The sequence below is a fragment of the Periplaneta americana genome, chromosome 14 (genome assembly GCF_040183065.1).
Source record: "Periplaneta americana isolate PAMFEO1 chromosome 14, P.americana_PAMFEO1_priV1, whole genome shotgun sequence".
NCBI classification, from domain to species: Eukaryota; Metazoa; Arthropoda; class Insecta; order Blattodea; family Blattidae; genus Periplaneta; species Periplaneta americana.
The window spans coordinates 154,959,088-154,976,964 of record NC_091130.1 but is presented as its reverse complement, the minus strand read 5'-3'; the positions used below and the strand labels follow the sequence as shown (position 1 = coordinate 154,976,964).

The 17,877-nt window shown below is 35.7% G+C and overlaps 1 protein-coding gene across 1 annotated transcript in view; it reads left to right on the top strand.

Moving 5' to 3' along the window:
• Positions 1 to 1,386: 1,386 nt before the first annotated feature.
• The window catches only part of LOC138713891 (uncharacterized), a 145,082-nt gene continuing 128,591 nt past the window's right edge, over positions 1,387 to 17,877 (top strand). The window contains exon 1 of the mRNA XM_069846398.1: positions 1,387 to 1,489. Coding sequence (XP_069702499.1) covers positions 1,481 to 1,489 — 9 coding nt within the window. The 5' untranslated portion in view covers positions 1,387 to 1,480. The remainder of the gene's footprint in view (positions 1,490 to 17,877) is intronic.

Sequence of the window (17,877 nt, the reverse complement as noted above, 5' to 3'; positions counted from 1 at the left end):
GGGGAGAAATTATGTAGTAAATACCGTTAACTCCTTGTGACTTTAGGAGGACTGCCACTTAGGAACGCTTGGTCCATTGCGCACCCTATACAGGGAGTTAAAGAAAGTATTCAATATTTTAGGAGGTACTAGTATGCATCAAAATAAGAAAAAAAAGTCTAATAAATATGGGTCCTACAACACATACTTTCTGAGATCTGAACACTTGTTCATAGGAGATGCTCCATTCATGGCAATGCATTCCTCTGCCCTTCGGCGTAAGGAATCACGCACTCTTTGAAATGGACCTGGTTGTTCTTGATAACCAAAAGTCTAGGGGATTTAGATTTGGGGAACAAGCAGGTCAAGGTGGGGCCTCCCCGACCAATCCAGCGGTCCTGAAATGTCAGCGTCAGGTGTTCACGCTCATTGCGGAGAAAATATGCTGGTGTGCCATCATGCATGAACCACATCTGTAGTCTTTGCTGGCATGGCACATACTCCAACGAGGTAGGCAATACGTTAATAAGAAAGTCCTGATAACGAACCCCAGTTAATCTCTGTGGTAGCACGTATGACCCTTATCTATCGCCAAGAACGCCTGCCATACGTTGATTGAGAATCGGTGCTGATGCCTTGTTTCTTCAACTGCATGGGAATTTTCATCAGCCCACACATGCTGATTACGAAAATTCACAACACCATCTCTGATGAACTCCGCTCATATCCGCAACCGAACTTTTCTTTTCAGTATTCCTTGCGACGTATCAGTATTCCATGCCAGGGGTGTCAACTACGGTATGATTAACTGGTAGCCTGCTGTATTGTAGGGCACAAAAATGCATTGCCATAAATGGACGTCACATTGAGCACCTCCTACGAACAAGTGTTCAGATCTCAGAAAGTATGTGTTGTAGGACCCATGTTTATTAGACTTTTTTTTTTCTTGTTTTGATGCATGCTATCACCTCCTAAAATATTGGATACTTTTTTAACACCCTGTATAGGCGGTGATTGTCAAAGTCCGACAGGTGGCCTGGGTGGCATTAGATTCGATGCTGACAGGTTGGCCATCCAGCCTCCGCTCCTGATTGAACCAGATTCCTGATTACTCGACGCTGATAGGTGGGCCACTTGCCTCAGACCTTGATAGAGCCATGTTTTTCATAAGCCAGGAATTAATACCTCAGTTTCTTGAAGTAGGTATATATTTTTAACTAAAATTGTATCATGTATAATTTTTTACGATGACACATAGTAGGTTGTGAACTCATCGCGTTTATCTTGAAGAAGGCTTGGATTTTGGAGTATTAATTGAGAAGGACGCATTTATTCATTTTTAACAATGCTCTCTGCGATGTTGAAATGTGAAGCGGCCTAGCCGTGGGGCTGGGTATGGTGGGGCGTGCGAGAGAAAGGGAGTTGTCAGGCCTCAGAAGTGCACCAGTATTGTTTAGGTGTGTGAGCTATCTGTAGCAAGTGCTTCTGCGTATCCAACGCCATGAGCCCAGTGAGTAGCGTGTCAACCTGTAGCCAGTTTAGTAATAATGATAATAATATTAATAATAATAATAATAATAATAATAATAATAATAATAAAACCGATCCCTCTGTAGGCAACAGCAAAGATACATGTTGAACGATGAAGGGAAGCCACGGTCTTGGGTTCAGAACCTGTCAAGCAAGCACGTTTATTCGTTTTGTGAGTCTGGAATTGTCTTAGGAAGACGCCTGGGCCCTATTTGACGAAAGTACAAATTACAAATTACAGGAGAAAAAAAGTTACAAATTTACACATTTTTTTTTCTTTCACAAAGACACTCTTGTAAATTTGTAAGTGAATTAGAAAATAAGAAATTGCTGGTCATGATGCTACAAATCCAATTATTGTCATTTGTTTGCAATCTTACAGATTTTGTAACAAATTCTTACTCTACTCTTCATTTGGGTAAACAGATGAAATAAAAATTATGTATTATTGTAAATACTAAAGTGGACTATGGTGTGTGGTGATGAAGAAACGGAGATTTTTCAACATAATCGTCTTAGAAGAATATTTCGAAAAAGAATTAACGTTCAATTTTAAAGTTTAGTGTAGTTTGATCAGATATTTAGGATGAGTCATGAGAAACTTGAACTGCTACTCATTGGCATAGGTATTACATTTATTATTCTTCACTAATATCAGCTGCACTGATAGATGATTTGTGTCAGACTAAAAGATACATTACGTAATACACTCGTAGGCTTGAAGAATATGAGTTGTATAAATGACTTACAAAAAAAAAAATATTAATTTAAAAATAAATTTAATTAGAGGAGCCTTTACAGCCAACGTCATCATGAGTTCTGACATTATTCAACAATGATCTTTATGGCAGTTTGCTGACCAATAAAAAAACATAAAATCTATGGCTAACCTTATTACTAGGCATATTATATTTTATTATAATATTTAGTCGTAGTTTTAATATAATTATTATTTACATTCCATTATGTTTTGCATTCATGGTTATTAATTGTGTTATTGATGTTAACTTCAAAAATTACTCTTGGAAAATGCATGACCTACTTTACGTAAACCAAAGCCTAATATAATATGTCATTCATGGTCTACAATAATTTCATTTAATCATTGTTACAATTATAGAAATATTTTCCAATGTTTTGTGAACCAAATTTTACTGTAATTTGTAGGTAAAGAATCTACTTCCTGTAAATTTGTACATTTATAATTTCTATTTTCGTGAAGTAGGGCCCTAGGTCATACTGATCTCAGCTGACCAATGCGTCGTTCCAGCTTTAGGTGGAGAAAAAAAAAAGTATGGGCCAGCAGTAGGTTATGACAATCTGAATTTACACTTCAATCTTATTGACGCTGCTAGAAACTTCCGTATATCGTGACATGTTTGTTGGCTTATAGTTTTTTTAATTGCCTCTCCGGAGTCTAATTTTCTTCAGAACTTTATAATGAAGACAGGAGAGACCACTCTTTTCACTAATAATTTTTGACATTATTTTCCTCAAATGGAGTTTGACATACTCGTGTTTCTTTTGGATAAACTTTTATATTTTGTAGGTAGATTTATAATTTTTTTTAAAGAGGGTAGGTACAGCTTTAACGCACTGACCATATTCAAAATTTCTTTCTTGGTTCATATGGCTTATACAAATTAATATACTTAAAAACCTACCACTTTTTAATACATTGACTGTTTTTTTTAATTTTAGCGTGCAATTAAATTAATTATTTATTTAATTACTCAAAATGGCAGCTACTCGTTATGTCGGAATCGAGCGTTTCCCTCTTAACTCATCCAATTTTTATTATTATTATTTTTTTTTGGAAGCTTAAAGATAGCTCTACAGAATTGATCACAATCAGATTTCTAACTATATGGATAATATTTTTAATTTATATTTTAAATTATGTAACAGATTTTCAAGATATTTTAACCCATACATTATTTTTTTCTAGGAAAAATATTTAATTGAGGAGCATGATTATGGTCAGTTTTGTAGATTATGTATGTGTTAACATGCACAAAAAATTATACAATTCTGTTCAGTAGTTTCAGAATAAAGAGGAAAATGGACTTGGAAAATGTAGTTTCCGGAAAACGAGCGTACCGTTCTCCACTGATAGCTGCACAGCGAAGTGCAAAGTCTTTCATTTAAATTCATAACTTTAAAACTAATGCAGATATTAAAATAAACTTTGCACCAAAATGGATTGGGAAAAGTGGCATAAGTCAGTTTCCACAAACATTTTTTATTAACTTATTGACAACTTACGGAACATCTGCTCGCTTGGGAAAAGAGACGTGAATATTTCTCCCATAAAAGTAAGTCATAGAGAAGAAAATCAAATCGACATAAACTAGTGTGAAGACAGTTTTTTTTTCATTCTCCTATAAAATTAACATTTTTGACTTGTGCCACTTTTCCCGAGCACTACAGATATTTAGTGCATATTTTAAAATATATTTTGAAGAAAAAATTTTTTTGAAGGTGTTAAGCTGTACCTACTCCCTTAAAGAAGTTCCAGCATTTACTATTGTGGCTTGTTATATTCTTTTATTTAATGACAATTGCCACTTATGCCTCGATGTTGGATTCTAGTGCTGCTTCTGAATGAAACTTGTAAGTTAATATTGCCGGAGGATTGAAATGAGATTATCCTAGAGGACTGGCCTTTGGATGTGTAAAATTTTGGCTACTTGGTTGTGTATAAAAATATACATTGTTATAAAGCGTCAAAATCATGCTGTACTGTATTATTATTATTATTATTATTATTATTATTATTATTATTGTTATTATTATTATTATTATTATTATTATTATATTAATAGGGGTATGTATTACATGCACGTTTTAATATACGTGTACAAGTGTATAGAATTCAAATTACATTTGTATGTAAAATGAAGTTATTGTTAATTTGTAATAGTGAGAAATTTCCCATCAATGATAAATGTTGGTATTATAAAAATATTTGTATCGTAATGTGTAGGTCTGAATTTATGTCTGATTTCTCCAGAGATATGTATGTCGTAATTTTTCTTAAATCGCGTACAACTATTAAAACTATTATGACTTATGAGGACATAGCTTTATAATCTTCAACAGTAAATATTTTTTAATTTCATGTGAGTTTTTCTTCTGAAGATTTACTGCTAGCGAAACAACAATGTCATTAAAGATGCAGGGTTGAGTTTGTTAGAATTTAATGTATCTCTATAGTAAGTAGTGAATCTCTATTCCAAAAAAAACCTATTATTAGACTACTTCTAATTATTATTATTATTATTATTATTATTATTATTATTATTATTATTATTATTATTATTAGTAGTATTATTAATATTAAACTCACCTGTGCGTACTGGTGACCCATGTATGCGAATGCTTTGTGCATAGGCATTTTGCTGTAGGAATCCACTGCAGTTCGTTGTATTTAGGGTTGCCATAACCTGATTGAAGGAAACCAGGGCACGGAATGAATCTGAAATGCATGTTACGACACACGCAATCTTACCTAAAGTATGACTAATTTTACTGATGCAAGAATGATTGTGTACTATGACAAATTATATACAGTTATTTCTGCCCAGAAACTGGTACTTGGTCACCATTTTCTGGAATTATTCTGATCAGCTGATTTGCGTCATATAGGGCCTATAATAATGTTATGGCAGGATTTGTTACGAGGCTGTTTCTTTCTTCTTAGTCCGTTGGAGACACATCTGCCACATTTTCATTATTCCTAATATTATAAAAAAAACTGTGTTCTGCCTAGAATCTACAGTAGGTAGCTATAGTCTATACTATTGTGTATCATGCAATTTAGTGTATTCAATTAGGTGAATCAAAATCAAAGATCTTGTAGCACATCTTTCAAATACAGTGAAATAGTGATATTTCTTAGTGGAGACTCATGCGGTGTTTTTTAAATTACACTTTTATATAACTTTGATGTATATATAAGATATTTGGTATAATCCGAGTATTTTTAGCTCTCCGGCCAGAACAATTTTCGGTAGAGTGTACTTAGAGCCAGGCCATTCCTTCTTTTCGGGAGGTACGACAACCCTGGGTCCTTCACTATCTGTTGCTGTCTACAACTGTGCTAGGAATGATTTTAGTTATGGCAAAATTACAAAATAATGAAAGGGAAACAATATTATCTCGAAGAACCTGCCATTTCACCGTCCTTTGCAAGTCTTTTGTGGCTCCGACTTAAAGAACGTAGAACTTTACACTCTTTGTCTTTATTCTTTCGAATTCTGCACACTTCAACACCAAATTACCTTTCGTCTCGTTTCTCTTATCTATACTCTAACCACGACGTGAATACCAGATCACTTATCTGTGGCACGCTAAGGCCCGATTGTATAAAACTCCCTGACTAAAGATCAATTTTGATCGAAGATCGAAAAGTGAACCGAGTTCAGACACTTATTCTATTGTATAAAACTTTTCTGCGATAAAATTACCTTGGTTCAAATGCAATCTAAGTTCACGTGAAAAGGATTTGGCAACATCGCATAAACAGGTGAAATACGTGATGCGCGGACCATGTTATACAGGTTTGTTCAGTGTTGCCAATCTAGCGACTTTAACTCTGTTTCAACAACAATTTATTTTAACTTTTATATTGCTTAAATAGGGATTTAGTGACCTTTTTAGCACCCCATAGTGACAAAATTTAATCTTTCTTTGTTGATAATGAGAAATCTAGCGACTTTACAACTACTTTTTGGCGACTTTCCGTATTACACTCTGTTGGAGACACTGTTTTTTTGTGCAATGTAAATAATGGCGGACAATAAGAAGAAGGTTGACTGTTCTCCAAGTTGTTATCATGTTATGGTGTTTGATACTGCTAAACATAATAAAGCTTTATAAAACGACAATTTTCGTTTAGTAATACAGTTAATTGAACATTTATGAATGTACCTATCATATCCATTAATAATTAATGGTTGTTATAAACATAATATAATTATAGGTTATGTTATTTGATACTGCTGAACACGATAGAGCCTTATAAAATATAAGAATGTTTGTGTATTAAGGCAAGAAATTGAAAGAAATATATATAAATGTGCCTAACATATCTATTAATATTAATAATAATGGATATTTTATTTGCTCAAACTGTCACTCGTATATTTCAAACAGAAAAGAAATAACTGAACTTGGATCATCTAACTAAATCGGAGAAATTTCTTCAGTCAAAGTTGACTTTAGTTTGAGACAAATTAATCTCAGATTAGACTTTATACAACACAAAATTCCAAGTTCAGCTGAAACAAGGATCAATTTAACCTCTGATCTAAGATTAAATGGTTTATACAATCGGCCCTAAGTATACCTCTTCATAGAACATCTTGTTATTCATCATCTTTTACAGTATCCACCTCGCGACAATGGAATTCCTTGTGACAAAGTATTAGGGGCTGCAAAACAATAAACACTTTTAAATACAGCTTAAAAGATAACTTTCTTAGTATTTCACTCCAGTCATACTGACTTAGGCTATCACTGACTACATTGTTACTTCTTCCTTTAGACATGCATCCTGATAGTGCTGTATTTTCAAAATTGTCTCATAATAATCTCTTTCTATTATGTAACATTATTTGAAATATATTAACATTCTATGTATTTTAGCTTAATTCTGCTACGTAGTTTGTAGTTCATTGTATTTTGTTGTTTAATTCGTAAATAATCTCTTGTATACATGTAACTCTCATCTAAATCAAATTGTTGAATTCTTTGTAAGTTCATACATATGTATGTATATTTTTTGCTGGTTGAGTGGAAGAGAAGGTCTTACGGCCTTAACTATGCCAGCTAAAATAAATTATTATTATGATTATTATTATTTCACACTCTTTGTATACTACATAAGCTGCTTGATACTCGTATTTTCGAAAATAGAACTCGTGGGTTCAGTGTGGGAAACTTAAACTTCTATCTTTGTCCTGTTATTATTATTATTATTATTATTATTATTATTATCATCATCATCATCATCATCATCACAAAATCGTCATTGTCTTTGCTCGAGTAGTAGACTACAAACCCTGCTCAGGTCTTTCTAAGTCTGCTTAATTTCTTTTTTTGTATAGGTATTTCCAGATTTGCAGAAGATGAAATGGTGTTATTCTCAGCATGATGTGTTGATTCTGTGTTTGCTGATGTTTTGATTGTTTGTGTGCTAAGGAAAATACTAAGGCCAAATCTTATAGCTTGGTTTCTTCGTTCTGAATCCTGAGACATTTGCTGTTTTATTTTTAAAGTTCAATATAATTCTACACTTAAAAAAAAAGTCACTAACATGAAGAAAAATAGTGAAAAAATTCTGCAGGTTACAGTTAGGGCACAAATGCAGGAGGATAGGCTGCTATCTACTTAGAATAATTATTCCTTCTCAGTATGCAGCAACTTCAACTCAGAGGACTATAGTCTTCAATTTTATCTCGGGTAGAATCCATGGTTTATGGTATAAAACAAAGCTAGAAATGTCGTTTTCTTGTGGAATTTTAATCGGGTAGGCTATATGTTTTAATGTTGATGAATAACATGCTGTAGTGAATATACAGAAAAAATTCAGCTTTATAGCTAAATTGCAGAAACCTTAGTGATTTGGATGAAGAGAAGTGCACAAAATATTATAGTGGAGGAAAATAATGACTTTAGAGCTGACATTTCAATAGCGTGGATCTTTAATTCATTAGGACGGTTTCCAATCGTCTTACGCCCTTGAAACTTTGCAGACATGTAGGGTAGGATATTATAAATCATTTACAGAAAAAAATATATATATTTTTTGGTAGAAAATTTCACATTTTCTCTACAGGCCTCTCTTAACGAAAGTGTGTAGACGATTTTAAAGGAACATTGCTTCTACATGTTTGATAACTACAATTATTTTCTTACATTTTACCTACACGTCTCCTCATAGCTTCTTAAAACAAGAGATTCTAAAAATTGTGTCAAATTTTTTGTTAACAATTCGGATGTGCTACAGATCTTCTCTTCGTACGTGGAATTACGCCTCAAACTCTCAAATTCGTATACGAACAGTCTTAATAACCTATTCAACTTTAGCGTGTGTTTAAATAAAGAAATAACGTACTAACCGACGAAGCAGGTTTTCTCCAGCGTCTTGGCTTCTGCTCTTCGTATTTACAAGTTCTTCCTTTATTCTATATTATGTTATCGCCTCTGAAGAACGTCCACAGGATAAAAGAGTTAATAAAATATACAAAATTAAGACCGTTTCACCTTCGTTTGTCAGCTTATAATAGATAATGTTTAGTTTAAATTGAATATTTTGTAATAATATGTTAAATCGTTTTCATCAACGCCAATTGAATCCAATAAAAAGATCTATAGCTTCTTACAGTTCTTTGTTTAATGTACAGAAAATTTAAGGAGGCCATGCATGTTTCGTAGAAGGAAACAAGTGTACTGATTGGTCACTCACACTAGTTTGTATATAAAACAAATGAAATACTGGCTGGTTTGTAGGCGTACTATGAACATTTGGAGAGCAGCTACACTCATAGACACATAATTTAAAAAAAGTGACAGATGATTCATAGGATCCCTGTAATTGAGTGAAACTTTTATATCCGTCAGCTGTTGGATGTTATTGTCATATTTAGATTTTTAAGGAATTGGTTCTTATTTGTAAGGGTTGTAAATTTGATAGAGAGTGAAACGAATTTAGTATAATTTATGGGTCGGATTATTACTTGTTACTTTTATTTATATAATATATACTTACTATAAATCTATACAAATATTTACAATACCATTACTGTATTTCATCTGAATGATCCGTTGCTAAGCAACTGACGTCAAAATAGAGTGACGTAACTCATTTGTTGAAACTTTCTTAACATATTAATCATTTGGCAATGGAAATATATACGATTCGCGTTAAAGAAAAGACTAATGAAAAAATAAACAAATGAAAAAACTTACGTAACAAGAAGTGATATCAAAACATAATTAGTCTAAAGTGAGTATATTTCGTATAAATTTAATGAAGATGTTTGGACTTTATTTAATGAAGCCGCTGTTATAATAATTAATGAACTGTGTGCAGCTTTCTCAGAGGTTATAAATTTCAGCTTTACACGTGAGCCTTTAATTTATTATGCTGGATTCGCACGACATTGCCAAGAACAAACACTATTGCTCTGAACGGGTTTCGATCTCAATGCCGTGTTTCAATCAGAGTCAAGGCTGCTCCTTATACTTTACATGACGCCAGGTTTCTTCAGTAGCGACATACAGGTTTTTAATGAAAAGTGATGAATATAAATTACCGGCATATAATATTCATCGGAGTAAACGAACTCTATCAATCAAATGACATAATTACACATGCCACACATTATGTCTTAACGCAGGCAATAAGAATACATATAGGCTACCTAACGTGACAACTCTATGACGACGATGATTTTCTATATCTTTCTCTCTTCTACAAATTGATAATTTGCAAGTCCATTTCGGAATTTCTAAATTTCTTTTGTGAAATAAGTAGCAAATGTTTCCTCTTGGACAATTTAGAAATGCACCCAATGCTTCGTGGAATGAATACCGGATGTTATTTCTTTGATTTAAGAAGTATGTCCTGTGTTTCTTTTTTTATAACTCTGACATGATAGGTGAATACCGAATGTTCTTTTGTTGGAATCACTCCGAGATATTTTCAGTATTTCGTAGAATTAGTATCGGATGTTGTTTTCTTGTAAATAACAAGCTTTTTATGAAATCAGTTCTGGATGTTTTTTCCTTGGAGATAACAACTGTGAAGTGCACTCGTCTTTTCGTAAGATTAATACCAGATGTTTTTCTTATCTTGGAGATAAGTCCAAAGTGCATTCATCCTTTTCTAAGATCAGTATCGGATGTTTCTTTTCTTGAAGATAACTCTGAAATGCATTTTTCATTTGTGAGATCAATACCGGATGTTATTTCTTTTCTTGAAGATAACATCCTTTTGAAAGATTAATATCGGATTTTATTTCTTTTCTTGGAGATAATTCTAAAGTGTACTTTTCATTTGTGAGATCAATACCGGATGTTATTTCTTTTCTCGGAGATAACATCTTTTTGTAATATTAGTATTGGATGTTATTTCTTTTCTTGGCGATAACATCCTTTTCTAAGATCAGTACCGGATATTGTTTCTTTTCTTGAAGATAACTCTGAAATGCAGTTTTCATTTGTGTGATCAATACCGGATGTTATTTCTTTTCTTAAAGATAACATCCTTTTGTAAGATTAATATCGGATTTTATTTCTTTTCTTGGAGATAATTCTGAAGTGCACTTTTCATTTGTGAGATCAATATCGGTTCTTATTTCTTTTCTTGGAGATAACATCTTTTTGTAAGATTAGTATCGATGTTATTTCTTTTACTGGAGATAACATCCTCTTCTAAGATCAGTACCGGATGTTGTTTCTTTTCTTGAAGATAACTCTGAAATGCAGTTTTCATTTGTGTGATCAATGCCGGATGCTATTTCTTTTCTTGAAGATAACATCCTTTTGTACGATTAATATCGGATCTTATTTCTTTTCTTGGAGATAACATCCTTTTATAAGATCAGTACCGGATGTTGTTTCTTTTCTCGGAGATAATTCTGAAGTGCATTTTTCATTTGTGAGATCAATGCCGGATGTTATTTCTTTCCTTAGAGATAACATCTTTTTGTAAGATTAGTATCGGATGTTATTTCTTTTCTTGGAGATAGCATACTTTTCTAAGATCAGTATCGGATGTTGTTTCTTTTCTTGGAGATAACTCCGAAATGTACTCATCATTTTGGGAGATTAATGATGGAAGTTCTCTCCTTGAGATAATATGATAAGCGTTCATGATTTTGTGAAATGAGTGCCTCTTATTCTTTTCCTGGGAATATAGAGAACCGGTTACTAATCATTTGCATTTGAAATTGAGAAAGATTTGGAGGACCTCCATCAACGCAATGTATTAAAACATAATGTCTTTGGACACTAAATCAGTCAGACGGATTGAAAGCTAAAAGAAAATGTTTTTGCTTTGATGGATAAAAGGTGCTAGTCAGCATACTATTGCTGTCAGTTTGGTTTAGTGCGCAAGAAGTTTTAGACCAAGGTAATGACGGCAGTGATGGTAATAACAGAGAACACGCTCTACCGCTTCCCACACATGTGGAGTGTAGCTGCACCAACCACAGTGCCGACTTCATTACGTATTATCTTGTTCCTTACAAAATAATACTGGTGCACAATGCGACATAGTTTATGGGTTTATTTGGTACAAATTGGCCATCATTGGTGGTCTGGTACTTGTCACGTGGTTAACGATTTCAAGCCGATCGAATACAGTAGACATTTAAGGGGCGATAGATATTTTGCAGTATAGTCCGGACCAGCTTACTTAATACTCTAAGTGTGAAACCTAACCATTTTTCCCCCATTACTAGACATGCTAGTGGATGATGGTGATTTTTCTAGTTTGAAGGTTGAATTTTCTTTTGCCAACTTCGCATTTCGATACTGAGAAACATTACAACTGGTAGTGATTTTCTAATTGTTATGTTGGCAGCAGGAACAGCTGTTGTCGGCAGTGCAAAGTTATGATGGTTCAGGAACTTCGGCAATGTGACTGGCTTAACCAACGAGCACAGAATACAATAGAGTAGACACTAGCATCTTAATCCATTGGACGGAGTGAAGCCGGTTTGATGGACCTGACGCCATCTTGTTGCTACCAAAACATTGCAAAATAGCTATTACGTTATAGAAGATCTTATGATAATAAGAATTCCATATGTCCCTAATTTCTTGTAGGACTCACACTTTCTTGTTTGTTTCGTAATACAGAATCGCTAGGCACGTATTTTTAGCAAAAATTACGAAACTGTCATCGATAAATCACATATATACAGGTTATTTAAATTGGCAGCTCTTCAAATTGCAGTATGGTATTTAATAGATAATCTGGAAGGTTAAACAAACAATAATGATAAAAAAGGAAAATAACAGTTTGACCTTATTTTGCTACTAGTCCAATAAAAATGCTACCCTATAATAATTACTTTTATAGATTGATCCATTTGCTTCGATATTATAATGAAACTTGCTTCTTAACGCAAATTATCATTCTCTTCCTTTTGCCAGTATTTCGTATAGAAGTCCCGATTTTGTTTAGAGAAAAAATGGAATGCTCTTAACCATATAATATTTGATAGGCTCTTCGTTTATAGTATATAATTAGATTATAACGGCGAACAAAAGTGAAGTTTTATTACCAAGTGGGTCAAGTCAGTTCACGACCGAGTTAATGAAGCTACTAAGTCTGCAAAGCATAAGTCTGATTTCGTGATTATAAAAATTAATTACAATAATATTAATATACTATTTCTTTTTCTTCATCAAACGAATACGTGCATTCGGTTTAAGAGAAACCTCGGTACACCCATTTTCTATAGCACTCGACACAAACTTCCAACATGGGTTGTTAGGTTAGCTTCGCTCGTAAATGCTAAGTCTGCAAAGCATGTCTGATTTCGTGATTATAAAAATTAATTACAATAATATCAATACACTAATCCTTTCTCTTAATCAAACAAATACGTGAACAATACGAATCTAACCGACTAACTTAGGCTAAATCATTCATTACCGTATCTAGCCTACCGGTAATAAGTACATTTCACACATGCATATTTACCCGTGAAAAGTTATTCCAGGAATTTTTTTTTTGGAAACCTGTTTGTGCAGCCATACGCAGAACATGTAGGCATATTGAAATTATGAAAGAGAGATGGAACGGAGAAAAATTCTCTCCGGCGCCGGGATTTGAACCCGGGTTTTCAGCTCTACGTGCTGATGCTTTATCCACTAAGCCACGCCGGATACAATCCCGACGCCGTTTAGAATCGTCTCAGATTAAGCTCCATCTCTTGGTTTCCCTCTAGTGGCCGCCCTCTGCACTACGTCATAGATGTCTATGAACGCAGGACCGAAGTCCATACATGTGTTGAGGTGCACTCAGATGAGTGACTGTTTGGCCGGGATCCGACGGTATGGGCGCCGTCTTTAAATCACAAAGTGATTTATTACGCATATCATATATATTTTGATGTACCGAAGTACATATGATATTTCCACGCAGATATTCTGCGTCATCACATGATGAAAGAGAGATGGAACGGAGAAAAATTCTCTCCGGCGCCGGGATTTGAACCCGGGTTTTCAGCTCTACGTGCTGATGCTTTATCCACTAAGCCACGCCGGATACAATCCCGACGCCGTTTAGAATCGTCTCAGATTAAGCTCCATCTCTTGGTTTCCTCAAAATATATAAAATATATATATTGAAATTAGTTAATTTATTAATTAAAACAACGATGCAACATCACAATCAACTGCCCATGTGCTAACCGGGAGCGCAATGTTTTGGTAGCATCATAATGGCGACTGTCCACAAAAGCGGCTTCACCTCCAAGCTGTTCATGTCTACTCTATGCATTCTGTGCTCGTTGGGCTCAACCGCCATGATGCTTGCGAGTCCATGTTGGAAAATGTTCCAGGCGATGCTCTTGTGCTCAGTAGTGACTAAGTTCATTTTCATTTGTCAGACTGCGTCCCCAGACAACCCTCGAGAAATTCATCAGCAACTGTAACTGAAGTAACGGTTAGCGCGTCTAGCCGCGAAACCAGGTGGCCCGGATTCGATTCCCGGTCGGGGCAAGTTACCTGGTTGAGGATTTTTACAGGATTTTCCCTCAACCCATATGAGCAAATGCTGGGTAACTTTCGGTGCTGGACCCCGGACTCATTTCACCAGCATTATCACCTTCTTCTCATTCAGACGTTAAATAACCTAAGATGTTGATAAAGCGTCGTGTCCACACCTGTGGAGTAACGGTTAGCGCGTCTAGCCGCGAAACCAAGTGGCTCGGGTTCGATTCCCGGTCGGGGCAAGTTACCTGGTTGAGGTTTTTTCCGACGTTTTTCCTCAACTCAATATGAGCAAATGCTGGGTAACTTTCGGTGCTGGACCCCGGACTCATTTCACCGTCATTATCACCTTCGTCTCATTCAGACGCTAAATAACCTAAGATGTTGATAAAGCGTCGTGTCCACACCTGTGGAGTAACGGTTAGCGCGTCTAGCCGCGAAACAAAGTGGCTCGGGTTCGATTCCCGGTCGGGGCAAGTTACCTGGTTGAGGTTTTTCCGGGGTTTTCCCTCAACTCAATATGAGCAAATGCTGGGTAACTTTCGGTGCTGGACCCCGGACTCATTTCATCAGCATTATCACCTTCACCTCATTCAGACGCTAAATAACCTAAGCTGTTGATAAAGCGTCGTGTCCACACCTGTGGAGTAACGGTTAGCGCGTCTGGCCGCGAAACCAGGTGGCCCGGATTCGATTCCCGGTCGGGGCAAGTTACCTGGTTGAGGATTTTTACAGGATTTTCCCTCAACCCATATGAGCAAATGCTGGGTAACTTTCGGTGCTGGACCTCGGACTCATTTCACCAGCATTATCACCTTCATCGCATTCAGACGCTAAATAACCTAAGATGTTGATAAAGCGTCGTGTCCACACCTGTGGAGTAACGGTCAGCGCGTGTAGCCGCGAAACCAGGTGGGCCGGGTTCATTTCCCGGTCGGGGCAAGTTACCTGGTTGAGGCCTTTTCCGGGGTTTTCCCTCAACTCAATATGAGCAAATGCTGGGTAACTTTCGGTATTGGACCACGGACTTATTTCACCTTTTTCTCATTCAGACGCTAAATAACCTAAGATGTTGATAAAGCGTCGTAAAATAACCTACTTAATAAAACCTCTCCACAGTGAGCGTGTTCCTGTTTAGTGTGCTGTTGCAAAAATTTGGAATAATAGATGCATGTTTTTTGAGGAAGAATGACGCACAGTCACTGTTTAAGGAGTTTAGGCCTATAGCTCGTGAGGGCAAGCATTTGCACGATATTATTTTTAAAACAAGGTGATATAAAATGGCAAACATTCTTCTGTAAGATGGTAAAATAAAATTCTGAATAGGATCTATGTTACTCTTGTTATTTATGTTTGTAATCGGGGAGATCATTCTGTCGGGCCCTGTATTTACAATGGTTTTGCTTTTATGACTTCGTTCAGTGCTTAAATTACGAATGCAATAGACAATATCCCAATGCATCTAGAAGATTTCAAACGTTATATGGATTGAAAAATGTACCTGTCTGTAAAATCATTTCGTAAGCTGGTGAACAAATTTGAGGAAACTGTTACAGTTACCGATAAAAAACAATCTGGCAGATCGAATACACACTCGGTGATGATCGTGTTTAACTATTTTGTTGTAATAAACTGCCATTTAATTACAAGCAAATAGGTGTTTTTATTTTTCCATAAGCTAGAAATTTGCCAAATTTATGGCTATTTGAAACTGGGAACTTACTTTAGAACAACCTTATACAGTTCTTTATATGACTATATCTTCTTCACGGTTATGATAAAATATTGTTTGGATTAACATTAGTAGTAGATAATTTAATATAAGACCTGCAGGATCCTTTTGCATGCTTCCATCGGCCAACTTCTTATGAAAGCTGCATCTATATCCTTCAATCACGATCTCTGTATTTTTTCACTATACATAAACTTAGTATCTCTCATGACGATCGGCACGTGTTACATCAAGAAGCACAATGAACTGGTTTCAGTGAAGGTATGCGGTCTTTGCTGGGAACAAAAACTGTGCTCAGATGTTCGCAATCTGAGTGACGCTACACATAGAAATGCACGCTTCATTTTCTAGCGGACGAGGCCTAATCTGCAGACAAAGAGATAGTTTTGCCTATATAAATATTTATATTTCAATATATATACTTTGTTGTTAGTTGAGAAGCTTTTATCATCCAGTCTGCTGTCAAAAAATCTGAAAGTTAGAATTTATAAAACAGTTATATTACCGGTTGTTCTGTATGGTTGTGAAACTTGGACTCTGACTCTGAAAGAGGAACAGAGATTAAGGGTGTTTGAGAATAAGGTTCTTAGGAAAATATTTGGGGCTAAAAGGGATGAAGTTACAGGAGAATGGAGAAAGTTACACAACGCAGAACTGCACGCATTGTATTCTTCACCTGATGTAATTACGAACATTAAATCCAGACGTTTCAGATGGGCAGGGCATATAGCACGTATGGGCGAATCCAGAAATGCATGTAGAGTGTTAGATGGGAGGCCGAAGGGAAAAAGACTTTTGGGGAGGCCGAGACGTAGATGGGAGGATAATACTAAAATGGATTTAAGGGAGGTGGGATATGATGATAGAGTCTGGATTAATCGTGCACAGGATAGGGATCGATGGCGGGCTTATGTGAGGGCGGCAATGAACCGTCGGGTTCCTTAAAAGCCATTTGTAAGTAAGTATACTTTGTTGTTAGCAGAAGAGGAGATGATACTAAGAGATATGTTACAGGAGCTAAATGACAGCTGTGAGCAGTATGGGATGAAGATAAATGCAAACAAGACGAAGACCATGGTCATAGGAAGGAAAGTAAAGAAGGTAAACTTGCGAATTCTAAATGAGGCAGTAGAGCAAGTGGACAGCTTCAAATACTTGGGGTGTACTATAAACAGTAACATGAGCTGCTGCCAGGAAGTCAAAAGGAGGATAGCAATGAAGGAAGCTTTTAATAGAAAAAGGACCTCTGGAAAAAGAACTAAGAAAGAGATTAGTGAAGTGCTTTGTGTGAAGTGTAGCGTTGTATGGGGCAGAAACATGGGCATTACGACGAAGTGAGAGAAGCATTTGAAATGTGGATATTGAGAAGAATGGAGCGTGTGAAATGGACAGGCAGAATAAGAAATGAAGCTGTGTTGGAAAGAGTGGGTGAAGAAAGAATAATGCTGAAACTGATCAGGAAGAGGAAAAGGAAATGGTTGGGTTACTGGCTGAGAAGAAACTGCTTACTGAAGGATGCACTGGAAGGAATGGTGAACGGGAGAAGAAGACATCAGATGATAGACGACATTAAGGTATGTGGATCAAATGAGGAGACAAAGAGGAAGGCAGGAAATAGGAAAAACTGGAAAATGCTAGGTTTGCAGTGAAAGACCTGCCCTTGGGCAAAACACTATGCAAATTAGTCCGAACAACGTAATTACTTAAGCAAAAACACTCAAACGGGATAAAAAAGGATCTAAGACATACCTCAGTAATCTATGTGGCCTCCCTTGTTCCTAATAACAACTCTGAGACGATTTGGCATGGATTCCACTAATTTCCCACAAATATTCTTCATTTCTTCATCGCGAAACCATACACTAATGAGGGCAGAAATCATCTTCTCCTTTGTAGAACAA